A 26,756-nucleotide genomic window follows, 5' to 3' on the forward strand; every position below is an offset into this window, starting at 1 on the left:
CGGACCTCCCGGTCACGGCCAGTTACGACAGAGCCTGGGCGCGAACCCAGAGTCTCTGGTGGCACAGCTGGCGCTGCAGTACAGCACCCTTAAACACTGCGCCACCCGGGAGGCCCGACTCCAACATAATCATTAAGTTTGCCGATGGCACGACGGTTATAGGCCTGATTACTTCCTATAGGGAGGAGACCTGGCAGTGTGCTGCCAGGACAACAACCTCACCCTCAACGTCAGCAAGACAAAGGAGCTGATCGTGGACTACAAGAAACTTAGGGCAGAGCACACCCCCATTCACATCGATGGGACTGTATTGGAGCGGGTCGAGAGCATCAAGTTCCTCGGTGTCCACATCACTAAGGATCTACCATGATCCACACACACCAATACATTTGTGAAGACAAAGTCCCTTCCCTTTCAGGAGCCCGAAAAGATTTGGCATGGATCCTCAGATCTTCAAAAAGTTGAGAGCATATTGACATGCTGCATCACTGCTTGTTATGGCAACTGCTTGGCATCTGACCGCAAGGAGCTACAGAGGGTAGTGCGTACGGCCCAGTACATCACTGGGGATGAGCTCCCTGCCATCCAGGACCTCTATACCAGGCGGTGTCAGAGGAAGACCCTAAAAATGGTCAAACTCTCCAGCCACCCAAATCATATACTGTTCTCTCTGCTACTGCATGGCAAGCGGTCCCAACGCACCAAGTCTGGAAGCAACAGGACCTTGAACATCTTCTACCCCGAAGCCATAAGACTGGTAAATATTTAGTTAAATATTTAACCAAATAGCCAACCGGATTATCTGCATTGACCCTTTTTGCAGTAACTTTTTTGACTCTCACATACGCTGCTACTACTATTTATTATCTGTCACTTTCTTCCTAGTTATAGAGTGCATTTGGAAAGTATTCAGCCCCTTGACTTTTCCTCCATTTTGTTACGTTTCTACCTTATTCTAAAATTGATTAAATTTTATTTTTTCTTCATCAATCTACACCACAATACCTGATTATGACAAAGCAAACACATTTAAAAAAAAAATCTTTGCAAAATAAATACTGAAATATCACATTTACGTAATTATTCAGACCCTTTACTCTGTACTTTGTTGAAGCACCTTTGGCGGCGATTACAATCTTGAGTCTTCTAGTCTTCTTGGGTATGATGCTACAAGCATGACTCACCTGTATTTGGGGAGTTTCTCCAAATCTTGTCTGCAGATCCTCTCAAGCTCTGTCAGGTTGAATGGGGGGCATCGCTGCACAGCTATTTTCTGGTCTCTCCAGAGATGTTCGATCGGGTTCAAGTTCTGGCTCTGGCTGGGCCACTCAAGGACATTCAAAGACCTGTCCCAAAGCCACTCCTGCATTGTCTTGGCTGTGCGCTTAGGGTTGTTGTCCTGTTGGAAGGTGAACCTACGCCCCAGTCTGAGGTCCTGAGTGCTCTGGAGCAGGTTTTCATCAAAGATCACTCTGTACTTTGCCTCGATCATCTTTACCTCGATCCTGACTAGTCTCTCAGTCCCTGCCACTGAAAACATCCCCACAGCATGATGCTGCCACCACCATGCTTCACCGTAGGGATGGTGCCAGGTTTCCTCCAGAAGTGATGCTTGGCATTCAGGCCAAGGAGTTCAATCTTGGTTTTATCAGACCAGACAATCTTGTTTCTCATGGTCTGAGAGTTCTTTAGGTCCCTTTTGGCAAACTCCAAGCAGGCTGTCATGTGCCTTTTACTAAGGAGTGGCTTCCGTCTGGCTACTCTACCATCAAGGTCTGATTGATAGAGTGCTGCAGAGAGGGTTGTCCTTCTGGAAGGTTCTCCCATCTCCACAGAGGAACTCTGGAGCTCTGTCAGAGTGACCATCGGGTTCTTGGTAACCTCCCTGACCAAGACCCTTTCACCCCCGATTACTCAGTTTGGCCGGGTTAGCTCAGCTCTAGGAAAAGTCTTAGTGGTTCCAAACTTCTTCCATTTAAGCCACTGTGTTGTTGGAGCCTTCAATGCTGCAGAATATTTTTGGTACCCTTCCCCAGTTCTGTGCCTCTACACAATCATGTCTCGAAGTTCTACGGACAATTCCTTTGACCTCATGGTTTGGTTTTTACTCTGACATGCACTGTCAACTGTGGGACCTTATCTAGACAGGTGTGTGCCTTTCCAAATCATGTCCAATCAATTGAATTTACCACAGGTGGACTCTAACAATGTTTCAAGGATGATCAAAGAAAACAGGATGCACCTGAGCTCAATTTCGAATTTCGAGCAAAGGGTCTGAATACTTATTTAAAAATGTTCTGTTTTCACTTTGGCATTATGGGGTATTGTGTGTAGATTGACGAGGATTTTTTTTTATTTAATCACTTTTAGAATAAGGCTGTAACGTAACAAAATGTGTAAAACGTCAAGGGGTCTGAATACTTTCTGAATTCACTGTATGTACATACCTTAATTACCTCGTACTCCCCTGCACATCAACTCTATACTGACACCCCGGGTATGTAGCCAAGTTATCATTACTTGCTGTGTATTTATTATTACATGTTTTATTTTTATATTATTTGTCCATTTTATTTTTCTCTACATTGTTGGGAAGGGCCCAAGTAAGTATTTTATTGTTAGTGAACACCTGTCGTTTACAAAATATGTTACAATTCAAATTTGATTGAGGCACAGATCTAGGATTCATTCTCAGTACGGGATAGATGGACCTATAACCTAAAAGTCATACCCGGCATATTGTTATTATATTTTATGTTAGTTCACCGATAGATGGCGCCATCACAGAGTCTATGGACATTTTCCACCAGAGCAGGATGTCTTGCTGTCAGATCCGGAGCTGTTGTTGACTACACACAAATCTGACCAGGAACTCTTGCCGTTAGTTACTTTACTCAGTGAGTATGAATTTACACCTAAATACGACATACATAATTGTTCTACCAAAGTCACATAGCTAGATGTGTTGAGAGTAAATCGTGATTGTAATGTGTTTGTGTATCTAAGCATGTGAGAGCAAACTCGGCATCTCTGTCCTTGCCGACTCCCGGTTTACCGAGGTAAAATGAGTTAATATTGAATATTCGTTTTTTTATTCACAATCGGGAAGATGGACAAATGTATTTTTATTTTTGGGGTCTTTCAATCTTCAATATCTCTTACACAAAGCGTGCCTTGACTATGAAAAGTATCCTGTATATTCTGAATCAGGGAGGATAGAGAAAAATCAAAACAATTTGTACTTGTTTTTTGTTGTTGTGTTTGTTGATTATTTTACTCCCTACAGAATTTCTTCTGTATAATGGGAACCTGTTGACACCATCTGTCTTTAACCATGTCACATGTAAAACCTCACAATATATTGACCTTTGTCATAGTATCTGCCTCTCTGTCACTTACCCTCAAATAGTCCTTCAGAACTATTCCCACCACTCGTCATATTGCTGAGATGGAACTCACTGGTATGAAGCTGCCAATGGCTAACTGATCAAAAGTTCAGGTTGCAGAGTAGAGAATAAATTATTTTGCAACGCTCAGATAAGCAATCAGTGTTGGGGTCAGAGGTTGTTAGAATGTTGGGAAACCTGTTCCTTTAACTTATTCCTTCTAGAGTCTGCCTCTTGGCTTGGCAAGTATGGTATGTTGTTGACATGTAATTGGGAGGAATTGCCTTAATAGTGAGAGTTTATGATAATGGTTTGTTACTTGTTTTCAAACTGTTGGGTGTCAGATACTTTAGGCCATCGGCAATTATTTTGAAGGTTTGATGAACTTTGAAGAAAGAAATGAATAAAGGAAGAAAGAATAGTATGGAGTGACTGTGTGTGTTTCTCTGTTCCAGTTGAGTACTTCTGCAGAAGAGACGGAACATCTGGATGATCATGGATGAATTCACTCCTTTAGACTGTCTGCTGCCTACAGGTATTGTATTCCCTCTCTGACAGACACACTTAAAAAAATATATATATATATATATATATATATTTCACCTTTATTTAACCAGGTAGGCTAGTTGAGAAGAAGTTCTCATTTACAACTGCGACCTGGCCAAGATAAAGCAACAAAGTTTGTCACATATAACAACACAGAGTTACACATGGAATAAACAAACATACCGTCAATAATACAGTAGAAAATAAGTATATATGCAGTGTGTGCAAAGGAGGTAAAATAAGGGAGTTAAGGCAATAAATAGGCCACAGCGGTGAGGTAATTACAATATAGCAATTAAACACTGGAGTGATAGATGTGCAGAAGATGAATGTGCAAGTAGAGATATTGGAGTGCAAAGGAGCAAGATAAATAAATAACAATATGGGGATGAGGTAGTTGGATGGGCTATTTACAGATGGTCTATGTACAGGTGCAATGATCTGTGAGCTGCTCTGACAGCTGCTGCTTGAAGTTAGTGAGGGAGATATGAGGCTCCAGCTTCAGTGATTTTTGTAGTTCGTTCCAGTCATTGGCAGCAGAGAACTGGAAGGAAAAGCGGCCAAAGGAGGAATTGGCTTTGGAGATGACCAGTAAAATATACCTTCTGGAGCGCGTGCTGCGGGTTGGTGCTGCTATGGTGACCATTGAACTGAGATACGGCGGGGCTTTACCTAGCAAAGACTTGTAGATGACCTGGAGCCAGTGGGTTTGGCAACGAGTATGAAGCGATGAGCCAGCCAATGAGAGCATACAGGTCGCAGTGGTGGGTAGTATTTGGGGCTTTGGTGACAAAACGGATGGCACTGTGATAGACTGCATCCAATTTGTTGAGTAGAGTGTTGGAGGCTATTTTGTAAATGACATCGCCGAAGTCGAGGATCGGTAGGATGGTCAGTTTTACGAGGGTATGTTTGGCAGCATGAGTGAAGCATGCTTTGTTTGCGAAATAAGAAACCGATTCGAGATTTAATTTTGGATTGGAGATGCTTAATGTGGGTCTGTAAGGAGAGTTTACAGTCTAACCAGACACCTAGGTATTTGTAGCTGTCCACATATTCTAAGTCAGAACCATCCAGAGTAGAGGTCGACCGATTAATCAGAATTGCCTATTAATTAGGGCCGATTTCAAGTTTTCATAACAATCGGAAATCGGTATTTTTGGCACTGATTTTTTTTTGTTTTTTTTTTGTTTTACACCTTTATTTAATCTTTATTTAACTAGGCAAGTCAGTTAAGAACATATTCTTATTTTCAATGACGGCCTAGGAACAGTAGGTTAACTGCCTTGTTCAGGGGCAGAACGACAGATTTTCACCTTGTCAGCTCGGGGGACCCAATCTTGCAAGTTTAACTAGTCCAACGCAATAACGACCTGCCTCTCTCTCGTTGCACTCGACAAGGAGTTACGCGAATGCAGTAAACCGATGTAAGTTGCTAGCTAGCATTACACTTATCTTATAAAAAACAATCAATCATAATCACTAGTTAACTACACATGGTTGATGATATTACTAGATATTATCTAGCGTGTCCTGCGTTGCATATAATCTGACTGAGCATACAAGTATCTAAGTATTTGACTGAGCGGTGGTAGGCAGAAGCAGGCGCGTAAACATTAATTCAAACAGCACTTTCGTGCGTTTTGCCAGCAGCTCTTCGTTGTGCGTCAAGCATTGTGCTGTTTATGACTTCAAGCCTATCAACTCCCGAGATGAGGCTGGTGTGACTGAAGTGAAATGGCTGGCTAGTTAGTGCGCGCTAATTGTCGTTGTGTTGCTGGTTCGAGCCCAGGGAGGTGCGAGGAGAGGGACGGAAGCTATACTGTTACACTGGCAATACTAAAGTGCCTATAAGAACATCCAATAGTCAAAGGTTAATGAAATACAAATGGTATAGAGGGAAATAGTCCTATAATTCCTATAATAACTACAACCTAAAACTTCTTACCTGTGAATATTGAAGACTCATGTTAAAAGGAACCACCAGCTTTCATATGTTCTCATGTTCTGAGCAAGGGACTGAAACGTTAGCTTTCCTACATAGCACTTTTACTTTCTTCTCCAACACTTTGTTTTTGCATTATTTAAACCAAATTGAACATGTTTCATTATTTACTTGAGGCTAAATTGATTTTATTGATGTATTATATTAAGTAAAAAATAAGTGTTCATTCAGTATTGTTGTAATTGTCAATATTACAAATAAATAAATAAATAAACCGGCAGATTAATCGGTATCGGCTTTTATGGTCCTCCAATAATCGGTATCGGCGTTGAAAAATCATAATCGGTCGACCTCTAATCCAGAGTAGTGATGCTGGATGGGTGGGCAGGTGCAGGCAGCAATCGGTTGAAGCATGCATTTAGTTTTGCTTGCATTTAAGAGCAGGAGAGTTGTATGGCATTGAAGCTCGTCCAAAGAAGACCTTAGAATGGCAGGGTAGGATAGATATAGGTCTGTAGCAGTTTGGGTCTAGAGTATCTCCCCCTTTGAAGAGGGGGATGACCGCGGCAGCTTCCCAATCTTTGGGGATCTCAGTCAATACGAAAGAGAGGTTGAACAGGCTAGTGATAGGGGTTGCAACGATCTCTGCAAATAATTTTAGAATGAGAGGGTCCAGATTTGTAGCCGTAGAAAAATGCTATCGGTGGTGACAGTGTTTATCGGTGGTGACAGTGTTTCTGAGAGTAGGTGCTGGGAGGAGGTGCTCTTATTCTCCATGGACTTTACAGTGTCCCAGAAATTTTTTGAATTTGTGCTACAGGATGCACATTTCTGTTTGAAAAAGCTAGCCTTAGCTTTCCTAACTGATTGTGTATATTGGTTCCTAACTTCCCTGAAAAGTTGCATATCACGGGGGCTATTTGATGCTAATGCAGAACGCCACAGGATGTTTTTGTGCTGGTCAAGGGCAGTCAGGTCTGGAGTCAACACAGGCACATACAGGAGTTTTTCACTGCATAATGCAGTCATTCAGTTTTTCCTCTTTGTTGTGGGCTATGTTGGGCATCATGCATTGAAGTAGCCTATCTAAACAATTCAGTGATTTGCCCTGCAGATATATTGTAGTAGATAACATAGAAATCTAACTCCTAAGACAATTCAGTGATTTGACCTGCAGATATATTGTAGTAGATAACATAGAAATCTAACTCCTAAGACAATTCAGTGATTTGACCTGCAGATATATTGTAATAGATAACATAGAAATCTAACTCCTAAGACAATTCACGGTAGCCAAAGTATTGTCCCTATCACAGTAAGTGGGACTGAGTGTCTGAGTTGTTTAAACACCTCCAGCCCCTAGAGTTTTCCTGGGCTTTACTATTTTTACAGAGAGCAGAGCTCAAGGCAAAACAAGAGGCACGCATCTATTAACATGGTCTGGAATAACTCTGACATGGTCCTGCACTTAACAGAGGGCTAAAATATCACTGCCCTGTTCCCCCTGTAGTTTACACACATTCTATCCTTCCTTATCCCACTCTCTTTCTGTGTTGGTTTTGAAATTCAGAATAGGGAGGAAAAGAGGGGCGATGAATTCATGAGACACTCCTAAATCACTGTTATCTACTGTTAATACACTGCCTAGAAGTGGGCGCGCGTGTGTGTGTTTGGGTTCGCGTGTGTGTGTTTGCGTTCGCTTGCGCTCGCTGTGCAAGTGAGTGCAGGCAAATTTGTTCTGAAACAGGCTTTTCATTCTGCTATATGGCTCTATATCTGTGATGTTCAATTGCAGAAAGGACCATATCTGATTATTACTTTTATTGAAGATATAATACCATATTCCAGACATCTGAGTGTGTTGGACATGTTGTTTGTGCTTGTAGAGAGAACTCACAGGTTTTGTGTTATCTCTTCTCCCCTCTCTCTTTCTTGATCTCCCCCTCACCATTTCTCCATTCCACTCATGAGTCAGACTCTTCTGACATGAGACTAGCTTAGTCCTGAGTGATTCATCGAAATGCTGGTTATTTTAAGTTTTTAAACATCTAATTCACCTATGTAGGTTCAATGATTTGAATTCCATTTTGTTTTAGTTTTTTTCTTCTGTGAACTCAATGTGCACATTGCAGTTTCTCCAGAGATAAATCAGATCCAGATTGAACTTTGCGATGTAGTACGGAGTTGTAGTTTCCAACTGGCCAATATTCTACCATAATCCATTGCTCATCTACTTGTCCAGTCTGTGTCTCTTTTACGCCTGCTACAGAAGAGGAAAGAATGCATGATGGTGAGGCGATATAGAGAGAACAGCTGTTGCTTTGCAAGTTATCTAAGTGACTCATAGTTGGTATTCAGCAGTCATAAAAATGCCTTATTTATTTTGAAGAACAACAAAACAGTGATTTTTTTTTAGACAGCATAGGCAGCAGCTCTATAGAGATGAGGACTTGGAATGAAATAATGAAGTCATCAAATAAAACAAATGTAAAATACACAACTGAAATATTTTATTAAAGTAAAATAATGTTAATAAATTGTTAATAATTGATAAGCAGTAATGGGCAGTCACTACCATCATGAGACTTTTATTAATAAAAAATAATTTAAATCAATTAAAACTGTGATTATTTTGTAATAATCAAACCGAATCAGACCTAAAAAAAACACTAATCGCTCAGCACTAGACTAGCGCTACAAATTTATTACACGTAGGTATTCCATGAGGTGTATTAGGATCATATTATGAGTCCAGCATGCTAATTTATTAGGAGAATGTTCCATTGTATTTTAATGAACACAAATTCCCTTAGCACAGTCATTTGGGTTATATGATAATGTGTAAGTGACAGACGGCTATCGGCAATAAGACACTAAATGAGAGTTGATGAAAACAGCTTGGCTCTCTTGCTGTCAACAGATCCTCATTAAGAGGAGACATCAAAGTATATAGACTGTCAGACTGGATTGACAGATAACTGACAGAGAGAGAGAGAGAGAGAGGGATTTCCTCAACCATAGTAGCTGACTATTGTTGTACCAGTGCCCATTTAAGAGTCCTTGAAATAACTATTCCGACTTTTTCAAAGTGTTTTAAAATAAATAAAAAAAAACAAAGAACATAACAGTACTTACGACTGAAAACAAAAAACAACAGTCCGCAGTACCAAAACTTGAACGGTCATTGAAAAAATGCTCTCAACAGAAAGTACAAGTTTCCTTTGATAAAATGACGGTAGTCCTTGAAATGACATTAGTCAAGAGATGATAGTGTCATAAAAAGCAAGGTATTTAAAAGCCTGTCACCAATAGACACCAATACATTACCTCCCAAAACAGTCTTTCATGGGCCACTCCCCATTTGTAAAGCTGGCACCCAGTTGGTTGACTAGGCATATACACACATACACTACATGACCAAAAGTATGTGGACGGCTGCTTGTTGAACATCTCCTTCCAAAATCATGAGCGTTAATATGGAGTCGGTCCCCCCTTTGCTGCTATAACAACCTCCACTCTTCTGGGAAGGCTTTCCACTAGATGTATGAACATTGCTGTGGGGACTAAAGAGCATTAGTGAGGTTGGGCACTGATGTTGGGTGATCAGGCCTGGCTTGCAGTGGGCGTTCCATTTCATCACAAATGTGTTCGATGGGGTTGAGATCAGGGCTTGTGCAGACCAGTCAAGATCTTCCACACCTATCTCGACAAACTATTTCTGTATGGACCTCGCTTTGTGCAGAGGGGCATTGTCGTGCTGAAATATGAAAGGACCTTCTCCAAACTGTTGCCACAAAGTTGGAAGCACAGAATCATCTAGAATGTCATTGTATGCTGTAACGTTAAGATTTCCCTTCACTGGAACTAAGAGGTCAAGCCCGAACCATGAAAAACAGCCCCAGACCATTATTCCTCCTCCACCAAACTTTACAGTTGGCACTATGCATTAGGGCAGGTACCATTCTCCTGGCATCCGCCAAACGCAGATTCGTCCATCTGCCAGATGGTGAAGCGTGATTCATCACTCCAGAAACGTGAACTCGGAAGTGAGTGTTGCAACCGAGGACAGAATATTTTTACCCTCCACGCGCTTCAGCACTCTGCGATACCATTCTGTGAGCTTGTGTGGCCAACCACTTCACGGCTGAACCGTGAAATGGAAGACAAACTGACTTGTTGGGAAGGTGGCATCCTATGCCAGACCCACGTTGAAAGCCACTGAGCTTTTCAGTAAGCCATTGTACTGCCAATATTTGTCTATGGAGATTGAATGGCTGTGTGCTCGATTTTATACACCTGTCAGCATTGGGTGTGGCTGAAATAGCCGAATCCACTAATTTGAAGGTGTGTCCACATACTTTTGTATTTGTAGTGTATAAATACAAAGTTGTATCTTCACCTTTCGCCAGGCTTTGTATCTGATCTCCTCACCACCGAGAATGTTAAAATCTCTAACTGCCTTTTATGAAAATGGACAAAGCATCATTAGTATAGTAACAGATTTGTTATAACATATCAGGATCAAAGATTGATGAGTTAGTAGTAATACAAATGATGTTATGATGAATATGGAGTTGTTTTAAAGATATTACAAATGTTCAATATACAGATAGCTCATTTTTTATGGCCAGTCTTGTTCCCAGTGCAGTAGACCTCCTTAGTCTTGTTGCCAGAGCAGACGACACTGGTGGTCTTGTTGCCTTGGCAGTAGTCACCGATCTTCTTGTTGCCAGGGCCATAGACACAGGTCTTCTTGTTGCCAGGGCAGACGTCACCGGTGGACTTGTTGCCTTGTGTTGCCAGGGCAGTAGTCACCGGTCTTCTTGTTGCCAGGGCAGTAGTCACAGGAGGTCTTGTTGCCTGGGCAGTAGTTAACGGTCTTCTTGTTGCCAGGGCAGTAGTCACCAGTCTTCTTGTTGCCACGGCAGTAGTCACAGGAGGTCTTGTTGCCTGGGCAGTAGTCACCGGTCTTCTTGTTGCCAGGGCAGAAGTCACAGGAGATGTTGTTGCCAGAGCAATAGTCACAAGACGTCTTGTTGCCTGGGCAGTAGTCACAGTAGGTGTTATTGCCAGGGCAGTGGACACCGATGCAGTGGCTGTAGTGTTCTGTTTAGAAGTCTCCCTCCAGTGGAAATAGTTGAGCTGCAGGTTCCTCTGCTTCCATTGGAAATGTGAAAGCTGCAGACAGGAATGGACACAATACCAATGAGGGTCAATAATAAGTTGCTCTGGATAAGAGTGTCTGCTAAATGACTCAAATGTAATGTAAGAGTAACAGTGATAGGCACTGATCAATCTATCGATATTGGTTGCATATTTTTTCCATTACTCTATCGATAAATATCGTGGTTAAACAAAAAAATACTCCAACTGTATGAATGTTCATTTCCACAGCTCTGTCCAGACAACCGTTTGTGGATTGGCAGGGCTCTACGCTGACCTTTTCTTACAAGGAGCATGTGTGCGTGGCGCTTATGTTGAAAAATGTAGGTGCATACAAAGAAATTTAGGAGCACAACGAAAAGATATTTGAGATTATACATTTTTGAGGTAATAAAAGTTCTTAATTTTTCGAGGCGCACTGGTGCTCCTAAATTAAAATTCCAAGTCGCAAAATATATAATATGTACTGTATACTGAAAAAAAAAACGTAACATGTAACAATTTCAAAGATTTTGCTGAGTTACAGTTCATATAAGGAAATCTATGGATTTCACATGACTGGGCAGGGGCGCAGCCATGGGTGGGCCTGGGAGCGCATAGGACCACTTGGGAGCCAGGCTGACCGACCCGCTGGGGAGCCAGGCCCAGCCAATCAGAATGATTGGGCTTTATTACAGACAGAAATACTCCTCAGTACTTATGGAACATTTCTGTGATCTTTTATTTCAGCTCATGAAACATGGGACCAACACTTTACATGTTGTGTTTATGTTTTTGTTCAGTGTATATGCAAGTCAAATGCTTGCACTGTAAAATGCTGAATTGGCCATTTGGCCAGGTGTGAATTTTCTGAGGGCTTAATCCTACCCACTCAATATGAATTCAATGGACGCCCAGACAAATGTGTGAATGTATGCTTTTCTTTTCACTTGCATGCCTCTGTCCAGACAACTGCTTGCAGATGGGTTATAATGCCAGGTGTGAATGTTCATGGTGTAGGACCTATCCTAAGTGTGAATTCAATGGGAAATCCATCCACCTTTATGGCCCATAATTTTTCAAATGTAAGAACAAATAGTTTGTGTTTTTAACTAATAAAAACATCACCATGTTAGGAGTGTGTATCGGAGGCGAAGTCAGGTGCAGGATAGCAGAGTGTAGTGAACAGGTGCACTTTTTATTCCGGTCAAAATGACAGCACAAAGTAACAAAGTGTGCTCAAAACACGGAACATAGACAAAAAGTAATGCGCGTAACAATATCAAAATACACGTAACACAAAACAATCCTACACAAAGACATGGGGAACAGAGGAAAAAATCCATATGAATTGATTGGGGAATGAAAACCAGGTGTGCAGGGAACAAGACAAAACAACCACTGAACGCTGCCCGAACAAGGAGAGGAGCCGACTTCGGCGGAAGTCATGACACACCATGTGAAGATATTTGTAAATATATATGTATATATTATAGGTACATTTATTAGTTGTATTAGTAGTTTTATCAGAAGTTTTTATTAGTTGTTTTAGCAGTAGTTTTTATTAGTTGTAGCAGTAGTTTTTATTAGTTGTTTTAGCAGTAGTTTTTATTAGTTGTTTTAGCAGTAGTTTTTATTAGTTGCAGCAGTAGTTTTTATTGGTTGTTTTAGCAGTAGTTTTTATTAGTTGTTTTAGCAGTAGTTTTTATTAGTTGTTTTAGCAGTAGTTTTTATTAGTTGTTTTAGCAGTAGTTTTTATTAGTTGTAGCAGTAGTTTTTATTAGTTGTTTTAGCAGTAGTTTTTATTAGTTGTTTTAGCAGTAGTTTTTATTAGTTGTTTTAGCAGTAGTTTTTATTAGTTGTAGCAGTAGTTTTTATTAGTTGTTTTAGCAGTAGTTTTTATTAGTTGTAGCAGTAGTTTTTATTAGTTGTTTTAGCAGTAGTTTTTATTAGTTGTTTTAGCAGTAGTTTTTATTAGTTGTTTTAGCAGTAGTTTTTATTAGTTGTTTTAGCAGTAGTTTTTATTAGTTGTAGCAGTAGTTTTTATTAGTTGTTTTAGCAGTAGTTTTTATTAGTAGTTTTAGCAGTAGTTTTTATTAGTTGTTTTAGCAGTAGTTTTTATTAGTTGTTTTAGCAGTAGTTTTTATTAGTAGTTTTAGCAGTAGTTTTTATTAGTTGTTTTAGCAGTAGTTTTTATTAGTTGTAGCAGTAGTTTTTATTAGTTGTAGCAGTAGTTTTTATTAGTTGTAGCAGTAGTTTTTATTAGTTGTAGCAGTAGTTTTTATTAGTTGTTTTAGCAGTAGTTTTTATTAGTTGTTTTAGCAGTAGTTTTTATTAGTTGTTTTAGCAGTAGTTTTTATTAGTTGTTTTAGCAGTAGTTTTTATTAGTTGTTTTAGCAGTAGTTTTTATTAGTTGTTTTAGCAGTAGTTTTTATTAGTTGTTTTAGCAGTAGTTTTTATTAGTTGTAGCAGTAGTTTTTATTAGTTGTTTTAGCAGTAGTTTTTATTAGTTGTAGCAGTAGTTTTTATTAGTTGTTTTAGCAGTAGTTTTTATTAGTTGTTTTAGCAGTAGTTTTTATTAGTTGTTTTAGCAGTAGTTTTTATTAGTTGTAGCAGTAGTTTTTATTAGTTGCAGCAGTAGTTTTTATTAGTTGTTTTAGCAGTAGTTTTTATTAGTTGTAGCAGTAGTTTTTATTAGTTGTTTTAGCAGTAGTTTTTATTAGTTGTTTTAGCAGTAGTCTTTATTAGTTGTAGCAGTAGTTTTTATTAGTTGTTTTAGCAGTAGTTTTTATTAGTTGTTTTAGCAGTAGTTTTTATTAGTTGTTTTAGCAGTAGTTTTTATTAGTTGTAGCAGTAGTTTTTATTAGTTGCAGCAGTAGTTTTTATTAGTTGTAGCAGTAGTTTTTATTAGTTGTAGCAGTAGTTTTTATTAGTTGTAGCAGTAGTCTTTATTAGTTGTTTTAGCAGTAGTTTTTATTAGTTGCAGCAGTAGTTTTTATTAGTTGTTTTAGCAGTAGTTTTTATTAGTTGTAGCAGTAGTTTTTAATAGTTGTTTTAGCAGTAATTTTTATTAGTTGTAGCAGTAGTCTTTATTAGTTGTTTTAGCAGTAGTTTTTATTAGTTGCAGCAGTAGTCTTTATTAGTTGTTTTAGCAGTAGTCTTTATTAGTTGTAGCAGTAGTTTTTAATAGTTGTAGCAGTAGTTTTTATTAGTTGTAGCAGTAGTTTTTATTAGTTGTAGCAGTAGTCTTTATTAGTTGTTTTAGCAGTAGTTTTTATTAGTTGTTTTAGCAGTAGTTTTTATTAGTTGTAGCAGTAGTTTTTATTAGTTGTTTTAGCAGTAGTTTTTATTAGTTGTAGCAGTAGTTTTTATTAGTTGTAGCAGCAGTAGTCTTTATTAGTTGTAGCAGTAGTTTTTATTAGTTGTTTTAGCAGTAGTTTTTATTAGTTGTTTTAGCAGTAGTTTTTATTAGTTGTTTTAGCAGTAGTTTTTATTAGTTGCAGCAGTAGTTTTTATTAGTTGTAGCAGTAGTTTTTATTAGTTGTAGCAGTAGTTTTTATTAGTTGTTTTAGCAGTAGTTTTTATTAGTTGTTTTAGCAGTAGTCTTTATTAGTTGTAGCAGTAGTTTTTATTAGTTGTTTTAGCAGTAGTTTTTATTAGTTGTTTTAGCAGTAGTTTTATTAGTTGTTTTAGCAGTAGTTTTTATTAGTTGCAGCAGTAGTTTTTATTAGTTGTTTTAGCAGTAGTTTTTATTAGTTGTTTTAGCAGTAGTTTTTATTAGTTGTTTTAGCAGTAGTCTTTATTAGTTGTTTTAGCAGTAGTTTTTATTAGTTGTTTTAGCAGTAGTTTTTATTAGTTGTTTTAGCAGTAGTTTTTATTAGTTGTAGCAGTAGTTTTTATTAGTTGTAGCAGTAGTTTTTATTAGTTGTAGCAGTAGTTTTTATTAGTTGTTTTAGCAGTAGTTTTTATTAGTTGTTTTAGCAGTAGTTTTTATTAGTTGTTTTAGCAGTAGTCTTTATTAGTTGTTTTAGCAGTAGTTTTTATTAGTTGTTTTAGCAGTAGTTTTTATTAGTTGTTTTAGCAGTAGTTTTTATTAGTTGTTTTAGCAGTAGTTTTTATTAGTTGTAGCAGTAGTTTTTATTAGTTGCAGCAGTAGTTTTTATTAGTTGTAGCAGTAGTTTTTATTAGTTGTAGCAGTAGTTTTTATTAGTTGTTTTAGCAGTAGTTTTTATTAGTTGTAGCAGTAGTTTTTATTAGTTGTTTTAGCAGTAGTTTTTTTTAGTTGTAGCAGTAGTTTTTATTAGTTGTTTTAGCAGTAGTTTTTATTAGTTGTTTTAGCAGTAGTCTTTATTAGTTGTAGCAGTAGTTTTTATTAGTTGTTTTAGCAGTAGTTTTTATTAGTTGTTTTAGCAGTAGTTTTTATTAGTTGTTTTAGCAGTAGTTTTTATTAGTTGCAGCAGTAGTTTTTATTAGTTGTTTTAGCAGTAGTTTTTATTAGTTGTTTTAGCAGTAGTTTTTATTAGTTGTTTTAGCAGTAGTTTTTATTAGTTGTTTTAGCAGTAGTTTTTATTAGTTGTAGCAGCAGTAGTTTTTATTAGTTGTTTTAGCAGTAGTTTTTATTAGTTGTAGCAGTAGTTTTTATTAGTTGTAGCAGTAGTTTTTATTAGTTGTTTTAGCAGTAGTTTTTATTAGTTGTAGCAGCAGTAGTTTTTATTAGTTGTAGCAGTAGTTTTTATTAGTTGTTTTAGCAGTAGTTTTTATTAGTTGTAGCAGCAGTAGTTTTTATTAGTTGTAGCAGCAGTAGTTTTTATTAGTTGTAGCAGTAGTTTTTATTAGTTGTAGCAGTAGTTTTTATTAGTTGTAGCAGTAGTTTTTATTAGTTGTAGCAGTAGTTTTTATTAGTTGTAGCAGTAGTTTTTATTAGTTGTAGCAGTAGTTTTTAATAGTTGTTTTAGCAGTAGTTTTTATTAGTTGTAGCAGTAGTCTTTATTAGTTGTTTTAGCAGTAGTTTTTATTAGTTGTAGCAGTAGTTTTTATTAGTTGTTTTAGCAGTAGTTTTTATTAGTTGTAGCAGTAGTCTTTATTAGTTGTTTTAGCAGTAGTTTTTATTAGTTGTAGCAGTAGTTTTTATTAGTTGTAGCAGTAGTTTTTATTAGTTGTTTTAGCAGTAGTTTTTATTAGTTGTTTTAGCAGTAGTTTTTATTAGTTGTTTTAGCAGTAGTTTTTATTAGTTGTTTTAGCAGTAGTTTTTATTAGTTGTAGCAGTAGTTTTTATTAGTTGTTTTAGCAGTAGTTTTTATTAGTTGTTTTAGCAGTAGTTTTTATTAGTTGTAGCAGTAGTTTTTATTAGTTTTAGTAGTAGTTTTTATTAGTTGTTTTAGCAGTAGTTTTTATTAGTTGTAGCAGCAGTAGTTTTTATTAGTTGTAGCAGTAGTTTTTATTAGTTGTAGCAGCAGTAGTTTTTATTAGTTGTAGCAGTAGTTTTTATTAGTTGTAGCAGCAGTAGTTTTTATTAGTTTTAGTAGTAGTTTTTATTAGTTGTTTTAGCAGTAGTTTTTATTAGTTGTAGCAGCAGTAGTTTTTATTAGTTGTAGCAGTAGTTTTTATTAGTTGCAGCAGTAGTCTTTATTAGTTGTAGCAGTAGTTTTTATTAGTTGTAGCAGCAGTAGTTTTTATTAGTTTTAGTAGTAGTTTTTATTAGTTGTTTTAGCAGTAGTTTTTATTAGTTGTTTTAGCAGTAGTTTTTATTAGTTGTAGCAGTAGTTTTTATTAGTTGTTTTAGCAGTAGTTTTTATTAGTTGTTTTAGCAGTAGTTTTTATTAGTTGTAGCAGTAGTTTTTATTAGTTTTAGTAGTAGTTTTTATTAGTTGTTTTAGCAGTAGTTTTTATTAGTTGTAGCAGCAGTAGTTTTTATTAGTTGTAGCAGTAGTTTTTATTAGTTGTAGCAGTAGTAGTTTTTATTAGTTGTAGCAGTAGTTTTTATTAGTTGTAGCAGCAGTAGTTTTTATTAGTTGTAGCAGTAGTTTTTATTAGTTGTAGCAGCAGTAGTTTTTATTAGTTTTAGTAGTAGTTTTTATTAGTTGTTTTAGCAGTAGTTTTTATTAGTTGTAGCAGCAGTAGTTTTTATTAGTTGTAGCAGTAGTTTTTATTAGTTGCAGCAGTAGTCTTTATTAGTTGTAGCAGTAGTTTTTATTAGTTGTAGCAGCAGTAGTTTTTATTAGTTTTAGTAGTAGTTTTTATTAGTTGTTTTAGCAGTAGTTTTTATTAGTTGTAGCAGCAGTAGTTTTTATTAGTTGTAGCAGTAGTTTTTATTAGTTGCAGCAGTAGTCTTTATTAGTTGTTTTAGCAGTAGTTTTTATTAGTTGTAGTTGTAGCAGTAGTTTTTATTAGTTGTAGCAGTAGTTTTTATTAGTTGTTTTAGCAGTAGTTTTTATTAGTTGTAGCAGTAGTTTTTATTAGTTGCAGCAGTAGTTTTTATTAGTTGTTTTAGCAGTAGTTTTTATTAGTTGTTTTAGCAGTAGTTTTTATTAGTTGTAGCAGTAGTTTTTATTAGTTGCAGCAGTAGTTTTTATTAGTTGTTTTAGCAGTAGTTTTTATTAGTTGTAGCAGTAGTTTTTATTAGTTGTAGCAGCAGTAGTTTTTATTAGTTGTAGCAGTAGTTTTTATTAGTTGTAGCAGCAGTAGTTTTTATTAGTTGTAGCAGTAGTTTTTATTAGTTGTAGCAGCAGTAGTTTTTATTAGTTTTAGTAGTAGTTTTTATTAGTTGTTTTAGCAGTAGTTTTTATTAGTTGTAGCAGCAGTAGTTTTTATTAGTTGTAGCAGTAGTTTTTATTAGTTGCAGCAGTAGTCTTTATTAGTTGTAGCAGTAGTTTTTATTAGTTGTAGCAGCAGTAGTTTTTATTAGTTTTAGTAGTAGTTTTTATTAGTTGTTTTAGCAGTAGTTTTTATTAGTTGTTTTAGCAGTAGTTTTTATTAGTTGTAGCAGTAGTTTTTATTAGTTGTTTTAGCAGTAGTTTTTATTAGTTGTTTTAGCAGTAGTTTTTATTAGTTGTAGCAGTAGTTTTTATTAGTTTTAGTAGTAGTTTTTATTAGTTGTTTTAGCAGTAGTTTTTATTAGTTGTAGCAGCAGTAGTTTTTATTAGTTGTAGCAGTAGTTTTTATTAGTTGTAGCAGTAGTAGTTTTTATTAGTTGTAGCAGTAGTTTTTATTAGTTGTAGCAGCAGTAGTTTTTATTAGTTGTAGCAGTAGTTTTTATTAGTTGTAGCAGCAGTAGTTTTTATTAGTTTTAGTAGTAGTTTTTATTAGTTGTTTTAGCAGTAGTTTTTATTAGTTGTAGCAGCAGTAGTTTTTATTAGTTGTAGCAGTAGTTTTTATTAGTTGCAGCAGTAGTCTTTATTAGTTGTAGCAGTAGTTTTTATTAGTTGTAGCAGCAGTAGTTTTTATTAGTTTTAGTAGTAGTTTTTATTAGTTGTTTTAGCAGTAGTTTTTATTAGTTGTAGCAGCAGTAGTTTTTATTAGTTGTAGCAGTAGTTTTTATTAGTTGCAGCAGTAGTCTTTATTAGTTGTTTTAGCAGTAGTTTTTATTAGTTGTAGTTGTAGCAGTAGTTTTTATTAGTTGTAGCAGTAGTTTTTATTAGTTGTTTTAGCAGTAGTTTTTATTAGTTGTAGCAGTAGTTTTTATTAGTTGCAGCAGTAGTTTTTATTAGTTGTTTTAGCAGTAGTTTTTATTAGTTGTTTTAGCAGTAGTTTTTATTAGTTGTAGCAGTAGTTTTTATTAGTTGCAGCAGTAGTTTTTATTAGTTGTTTTAGCAGTAGTTTTTATTAGTTGTAGCAGTAGTTTTTATTAGTTGCAGCAGTAGTTTTTATTAGTTGCAGCAGTAGTTTTTATTAGTTGTTTTAGCAGTCGTTTTTATTAGTTGTAGCAGTAGTTTTTATTAGTTGCAGCAGTAGTTTTTATTAGTTGCAGCAGTAGTTTTTATTAGTTGTAGCAGTAGTTTTTATTAGTTGTTTTAGCAGTAGTTTTTATTAGTTGTTTTAGCAGTAGTTTTTATTAGTTGCAGCAGTAGTTTTTATTAGTTGTTTTAGCAGTAGTTTTTATTAGTTGTTTTAGCAGTAGTTTTTATTAGTTGCAGCAGTAGTTTTTATTAGTTGCAGCAGTAGTTTTTATTAGTTGTAGCAGTAGTTTTTATTAGTTGTAGCAGTAGTTTTTATTAGTTGTTTTAGCAGTAGTTTTTATTAGTTGCAGCAGTAGTTTTTATTAGTTGCAGCAGTAGTTTTTATTAGTTGTTTTAGCAGTAGTTTTTATTAGTTGCAGCAGTAGTTTTTATTAGTTGCAGCAGTAGTTTTTATTAGTTGCAGCAGCAGTTTTTATTAGTTGTAGCAGTAGTTTTTATTAGTTGCAGCAGTAGTTTTTATTAGTTGCAGCAGCAGTTTTTATTAGTTGCAGCAGCAGTTTTTATTAGTTGCAGCAGCAGTTTTTATTAGTTGCAGCAGTAGTTTTTATTAGTTGCAGCAGCAGTTTTTATTAGTTGCAGCAGCAGTTTTTATTAGTTGCAGCAGTAGTTTTTATTAGTTGCAGCAGCAGTTTTTATTAGTTGCAGCAGCAGTTTTTATTAGTTGCAGCAGCAGTTTTTATTAGTTGCAGCAGCAGTTTTTATTAGTTGCAGCAGTAGTTTTTATTAGTTGCAGCAGTAGTTTTTATTAGTTGCAGCAGCAGTTTTTATTAGTTGCAGCAGTAGTTATTAGTTGTAGCAGTAGTTTTTATTAGTTGCAGCAGTAGTTTTCATTAGTTGCAGCAGTAGTTTTTATTAGTTGCAGCAGCAGTTTTTATTAGTTGTAGCAGTAGTTTTTATTAGTTGTAGCAGTAGTTTTTATTAGTTGCAGCAGTAGTTTTTATTAGTTGCAGCAGCAGTTTTTATTAGTTGTAGCAGTAGTAGTTATGTTAGTTGTATTAGTAGTTTTTATTAGTTGTAGTTGTAGCAGTAGTTTTTATTAGTTGTATTGGTAGTTTTATTAGTTGTAGTTGTAGCAGTAGTTTTTATTAGTTGTATTAGTAGGTGTAGCTGCAGTTTTTATTATTTGTATTGGTAGTTTTTATTAGTTGTAGCAGTAGTTTTTATTAGTTGTAGTTGTAGCTGTAGTTTTTATTAGTTGTATTAGTAGGTGTAGCAGTAGTTTTTATTAGTTGTAGCTGTAGTTTTTATTAGTTGTATTAGTAGGTGTAGCAGTAGTTTTTATTAGTTGTAGTTGTAGCTGTAGTTTTTATTAGTTGTATTAGTAGGTGTAGCAGTAGTTTTTATTAGTTGTAGCAGTAGTTTTTATTAGTTGTATTAGTAGGTGTAGCAGTAGTTTCTATTAGTTGTAGCAGTAGTTTTTATTAGTTGTAGCAGTAGTTTTTATTAGTTGTATTAGTAGTTTTTATTAGTTGTATTAGTAGGTGTAGCAGTAGTTTCTATTAGTTGTAGCAGTAGTTTTTATTAGTTGTAGCAGTAGTTTTTATTAGTTGTAGCAGTAGTTTTTATTAGTTGTAGCAGTAGTTTTTATTAGTTGTATTAGTAGGTGTAGCAGTAGTTTCTATTAGTTGTAGCAGTAGTTTTTATTAGTTGTAGCAGTAGTTTTTATTAGTTATATTAGTAGGTGTAGCAGTAGTTTCTATTAGTTGTAGCAGTAGTTTTTATTAGTTGTAGCAGTAGTTTTTATTAGTTGTAGCAGTAGTTTTTATTAGTTGTATTAGTAGGTGTAGCAGTAGTTTCTATTAGTTGTAGCAGTAGTTTTTATTAGTTGTAGCAGTAGTTTTTATTAGTTGTAGCAGTAGTTTTTATTAGTTGTATTAGTAGGTGTAGCAGTAGTTTCTATTAGTTGTAGCAGTAGTTTTTATTAGTTGTAGCAGTAGTTTTTATTAGTTGTAGCAGTAGTTTTTATTAGTTGTATTAGTAGGTGTAGCAGTAGTTTCTATTAGTTGTAGGCCTATTCGTAGTTGTACAACAACTTTTCTATGTTGTTTATGTACATTTTTATTATTATTATTAGACAGTAGTTGCCATATTATTCTTCTTACTAAGTATTGTGTTGTTTTTTAAATGTTTTTTTGGACACTTGCAAACGAGATGGTGCATCTCAAGAGATGTCATCCTGCAAAATGTCTAATAAATAAAATAACCTTTTAAAGTAGGCCGAGTTGAGTGCCTGCCTTTGAGAGGGTTTTGTGTATTTACACAATAGCATGCCTGCTAGCATATTGACTATTGACGACAAGTGCACTAGGAAGTAGCCAATAATAATGTTCAATCAAGAGAGCAGCATTCTTTACCCAATAAAGTTCACTTGTCTTCACAATTCTCATGCTGAAAGCTGTTCTGAGAACTCCAAAAATGAACTCGCCTTCAGTAATCGTTTGGTATTTGTTTTCTTGGAAGAGTTACACGTATAACTAACTAGTTAGGTAGTAGATACTTTGGGCCAGTTTCCTTGACCCACATGAAGCCTAGCTAGCTAACTAGCGAAGTTACAGTCCTGCTGACTGACACAATTCCAATGAAGATTCTCCATTGAACAAACTTTTTAATCTAGTGGTAACAAACCTAGTGTACAATGCATTCGGAAAGTATTCAGACCCCTTAACTTTTTCCACATTTTTATGTTACAGCCTTATTCTAAAATTGATAAAATATTTTTTCCCCTCATCAATCTACACACAATACCCCATAATGACAAAGCAAACATTTTAATATCACATTTACATAATTATTCAGACCCTTTACTCAGTACTTTGTTGAAGTGATTACAGCCTCGAGTATTCTTGGGTAATACGCTACAAGCTTGGCACACCTGTATTTGGGGAGTTTCTCCCATTCTTCTCTGCAGATCCTCTCAAGCTCTGTCAGGTTGGATGGGGAGCGTCGCACAGCTATTTTCAGGTCTCTCCAGAGATTTTTACATTTTTTAATTCACCTTTATTTTACAACTGCGACCTGGCCAAGATAAAGCAAAGCAGTTTGACACATATAACAACACAGAGTTACACATGGAATAAACAAACATACAGTCAATAATACAGTAGAAAAAAAGTCAATATACATTGTGTGCAAATGAGGTAAGATAAGGGAGGTAAGTCAATAAATAGGCCATGGTGGCGAAGTAATTACAATATAGCACTTAAACACTGGAGTGATAGATGTGCAGAAGATGAATGTGCAAGTAGAGATACTGGGGTGCAAAGGAGCAAGATAAATAAATAAATACAGTATGGGGATGAGATAGTTGGATGGGCTATTTACAGATGGGCTATGTACAGGTGCAGTGATCTGTGAGCTGCTCTGACAGCTGGTGCTTAAAGCTAGTGAGGGAGATATGTGTCTCCAGCTTCAGTGATTTTTGCAGTACGTTCCAGTCATTGGCAGCAGAGAACTGGAATGAAAAGCGGCCAAAGGAGGAATTGGCTTTGGGGGTGACCAGTGAGGTATACCTGCTGGAACACGTGCTACGGGTGGGTGCTGCTATGGTGCTATGGTGACCAGTGAGCTGAAATAATGCGGGGCTTTACCTAGCAAAGACTTGTAGATGACCTGGAGCCAGTGGGTCTGGTGACAAATATGAAGCGAGGGCCAGACAACGACAGCGTACAGGTCGCAGTGGTGGGTAGTATATGGGGCTTTGGTGACAAAACGGGTGGCACTGTGATAGACTGCATCCAATTTGTTGAGTAGAGTGTTGGAGGCTATTTTGTAATGACATCGCTGAAGTTGAGGATCGGTGGGATGGTCAGTTTTACGAGGTTATGTTTGGCAGCATGAGTGAAGGATGCTTTGTTGCGAAATAGGAAGCCTATTCTAGATTTAATTTTGGATTGGAGATGCTTAATGTGAGTCTGGAAGGAGAGTTTAAAGTCTAACCAGACACCTAGGTATTTGTAATTGTCCACATATTCTAAGTCAGAACCGTCCAGAGTAGTGACTGGACGGGCAGGTAGGTGCGGGTTAGCACACACTGCGCCAGGCCCGCCACAGGACTCGCTGGTGCGCGATGAGACAAGGATTTCCCTACCGGCCAAACCCTCCCTAACCCGGACGACGCTAGGCCAATTGTGCGTAACCCACGGACCTCCCGGTCGCGGCCGGTTATGATAGAGCCTGGGCGCGAACCCAAAGTCTCTGGTGGCACATCGCCCTTAACCACTGCGCCACCCAGGAGGCCAGGGGGTTCAGATTTTGCAACTCTTTCAGAACATCAGCTATCTGGATTTGGGTGAAGGAGAAATTGGGGAGGCTTGGGCGAGTTGCTGTGAGGGGTGCAGGGCTGTTGGCCGGGGTAGGGGTAGCCAGGTGGAAAGCATGGCCAGCTTTAGGAAAATGCTTATTGAAATTGTCAATTATCGTGGATTTATCGGTGGTGACAGTGTTTCCTAACCTTAGTGCAGTGGGCAGCTGGGAGGAGGTGCTCTTATTCTCCATGGACTTTACAGTGTCCAATAACTTGTTTGAGTTTGTGCTACAGGATGCACATTTCTGCTTGATAAAGTTAGATTGTAGGATGGCCGGGGTGTTAAGCATGTCCCAGTTTAGGTCACCTAGCAGCACAAGCTCTGAAGATAGATGGGGGGCAATCAGTTCACATATGGTGTCCGGAGCACAGCTGGGGGCAGAGGGTGGTCTATAGCAAGCGGCAACGGTGAGAGACTTGTTTCTGCAAAGGTGGATTTTTAAATGTAGAAGCTCGAATCGTTTGGGTACAGACCTGGATAGTAAGACAGAACTCGGCAGGCTATCTCTGCAGTAGATTGCAACACCGCCGCCCCCTTTGGCAGTTCTATCTTGTTGGAAAATGTCATAGTTAGGGATGGAAATTTCAGGGTTTTTGGTGATCTTCCTAAGCCAGGATTCAGACATGGCTAGGACATCCGGGTTGGCAGAGTGTGCTAAAGCAGTGAATTAAACAAATTTAGGGAGGAGGCTTCTAATGTTAACATGCATGAAACTAAGGCTTTTACGGTTACAGAAGTCAACAAATGAGAGCACCTGGGGAATAGGAGTGGAGCTAGGCACCGCAGGGCCTGGATTAACCTCTACATCACCAGAGGAACAGAGGAGGAGTAGGATAAGGGTACGGCTAAAGGCTATAAGAACTGGTCGTCTAGTACGTCCGGAACAGAGTGTAAAAGGAGCAGGTTTCTGGGCGCGATAGAATAGATTCAAGGCATAATGTACAGACAAAGGTATGGTAGGATGTGAATACAGTGGAGGTAAACCTATGCATTGAGTGATGATGAGAGAGATATTGTCTCTAGAAACATCATTTAAACCAGGTGATGTCGTCGCATGTGTGAGAGGTGGAACTAAAGGGTTGGATAAGGTATATTGAGCAGGGCTAGAGGCTCTACAGTGAAATAAGACAATAATCACTAACCAGAACAGCAATGGACAAGGCATATTGACATTAATTAAGGAGAGGTATGCGTAGCCGAGTGATCATAAGGGTCCAGTGAGTAGTGAGGCTGGTTGGAGACAAGACGCTAGCGGGCCAGGGATAGCAAGCTAGCAGATGGGCCTCAGAGGGGGACTACGTGACGGAGGAAGTCTGTTTATAGCCTCCTCGTGCGTTTACGTCGGTAGACAATTCGTGATGGATTAGTAGGGTTCCGTTTGGTAAAGGGGACCAGTCCAATTGGCAAAAATAGGTATAGTGGCCCAAAGAATTGGCCTAATGGACCTATTCAGCTAACAGCCGATATGCTCTAGCCTCTTACGTATTGTGGTTCCTGTACAGGAACCAAAGTCAGCGGAAATTTCAGAGCGCCACTCGTAGTACTCGATAAAACTCAAACTTTCATTAAAACACACATTCAAGGTACTCAATTAAAGCTACACTCGTTGTGAATCTAGCCAACATGTCAGATTAAATCCGATTAAATCCGTCAAAGTATGCCCAAAATGTCCATTTATGAAGGCCGTCTGATCCAAGGAAAATTCACCATTACAAGACGCAACGTCACTTTTTAAAATTAAAAAAGTTGCCTATAAACTTTTACAAATCACTTCAAACTACTTTTGTAAACCAACTTTAGGTATTAATAAACGTTAATAATCGATCAAATTGATCACGGGGCGATCTGTATTCGATAGCAGCAAGTCTTGAAATCATCGTCCATTTTTTTCACTTTCATCATTTCCTGGGTGCACCCCAAGACAGGAAGTGCCTATACGTCATCCCACCAAGGATAAACTCGCAATGAAATGCCAGTATTGGCGACATCGTGTGGAAGCTGTAGGCGTTGTAAACGGAACCTCATCTATTTTCTATCGCCTTAGACAATTCAAAGACTGGCGGATGAATATTTTTTTTGTGCTTTTGGTGATTTTTACTCCTGAACACGTTCTGTTATAGCCACAGACATGATTTAACCAGTTTTAGAAACTTCAGAGTGTTTTCTATACACACATACTTATGCATATACTATATTCCTGGCATGAGTAGCAGGACGTTGAAATGTTGCGCGATTTTTAACATAAAGTTGCGAAAAGCTGCGAGAATTCGCATCATCCGTAACAGGCTAGACAGCTAGCGGGCCGCGGCTAGCAGGCAGGCAGATGGGCATTCAGGGGACGCCGCAACGGAGGGGCCAGTTGAATAACCCCCTCTGGCAGATTACGTCGGTAGTCCAGTCATGAAGGGCCGGTGGGTCTCCGCACCGGCAGTAAAATGTGTCCAGGCCAATTGGCAAAATAGGTATTGTAGCTGTTGTTCGATCAGGTTCAAGTCCCGGCTCTGGCTGGGCCACTCAAGGACATTCAGAGACTTGTCCCAAAGCGACTCCTGCGTTGTCTTGGCTGTGTGCTTAGGGTCACCCAAACTCCCCGGCTGGAGAGTTTGTGTGATGAAAGTTGGACAGAGGATTTCCAAATCTCTGTGCAAGAAACACTTTGAACGAACTTCAAAAAATTGTTAGGCTATTTTCTGGCAATTGTGCCGTTATTATGTGCCAGATGTTTATAAATAGCCTATTTGCAAGATTGACTTGTTATTTCAATAGGCGTAGGCTACTGACTAAAATCTGGGTTTAGAATTGCAATTTAACTTTGCCATGGTTTGATGAGCTAGATGCAGGTAGCTTATAGCCACTGATAGCCCAACATCGAATTTCAAGGAAAAGTCCACAATGAAACTGACATTAAGTGTTGCGATAGAGCTGTGACCATGATCACAATGGATAACTTTCAATTTAATTAACTAAACATGGCCATTAATAATTTCATAATAACAACAACAACAAACAGCGTTATAGGCTGTTTATTAAATCAGTTTGCCAGCTCCAGGTAAGCTACACAAGTGGCACAAATTGATTTACAATGGCTACAGTGATATCGTCATTTCAACATATTTATTGTATCAAATGGTAGATTACAGTAGCCTACAATGGCATAGAAATGAATAGCCAACATATGAAAATGTACCCTATCATTCTCCACATTTAATGTGTTTTTAAGTGTGGTCTTTGTGGACTCATCTAAAGAGCTGTAGTGCGCCTAAAGTTGTTTTCCAATGCTTTGTCGCTGTCATATCAGTTCTAGCGCCTTGATGTTTCATGGAAAAAGGGTGTCTCCATAATGACCAATCTAAATAGCCTACCAACAACTGGTATAAAAAAAGTTGTCACGACGTGCGTGCTGCTCTGTTTCCGTAGCTGTGTTTGAATACTCATAATAACCGCACTAACCATACTATTTGCGACACAAATTGTTAAT

The 26,756-nt window shown here is 37.4% G+C and overlaps 1 protein-coding gene across 12 annotated transcripts in view; it reads left to right on the forward strand.

Annotated features, from left to right (window-relative positions):
* The first annotated feature begins 2,769 nt into the window (after window positions 1-2,769).
* The window catches only part of tpk1 (thiamin pyrophosphokinase 1), an 84,653-nt gene continuing 60,666 nt past the window's right edge, over window positions 2,770-26,756 (forward strand). For 5 of the 12 annotated variants that reach the window (XM_036934625.2, XM_036934629.2, XM_036934633.2 and 2 more), the window contains exons 1-2: window positions 2,770-2,897; window positions 3,842-3,921. In XM_036934625.2, coding sequence (XP_036790520.2) covers window positions 3,876-3,921 — 46 coding nt within the window. In that variant the 5' untranslated portion in view covers window positions 2,770-2,897; window positions 3,842-3,875. 12 annotated transcript variants of the gene reach the window in all.

This window comes from Oncorhynchus mykiss, chromosome 11, assembly GCF_057628025.1.
Source record: "Oncorhynchus mykiss isolate SJ-2025 chromosome 11, ASM5762802v1, whole genome shotgun sequence".
Taxonomy (NCBI): Eukaryota; Metazoa; Chordata; class Actinopteri; order Salmoniformes; family Salmonidae; genus Oncorhynchus; species Oncorhynchus mykiss.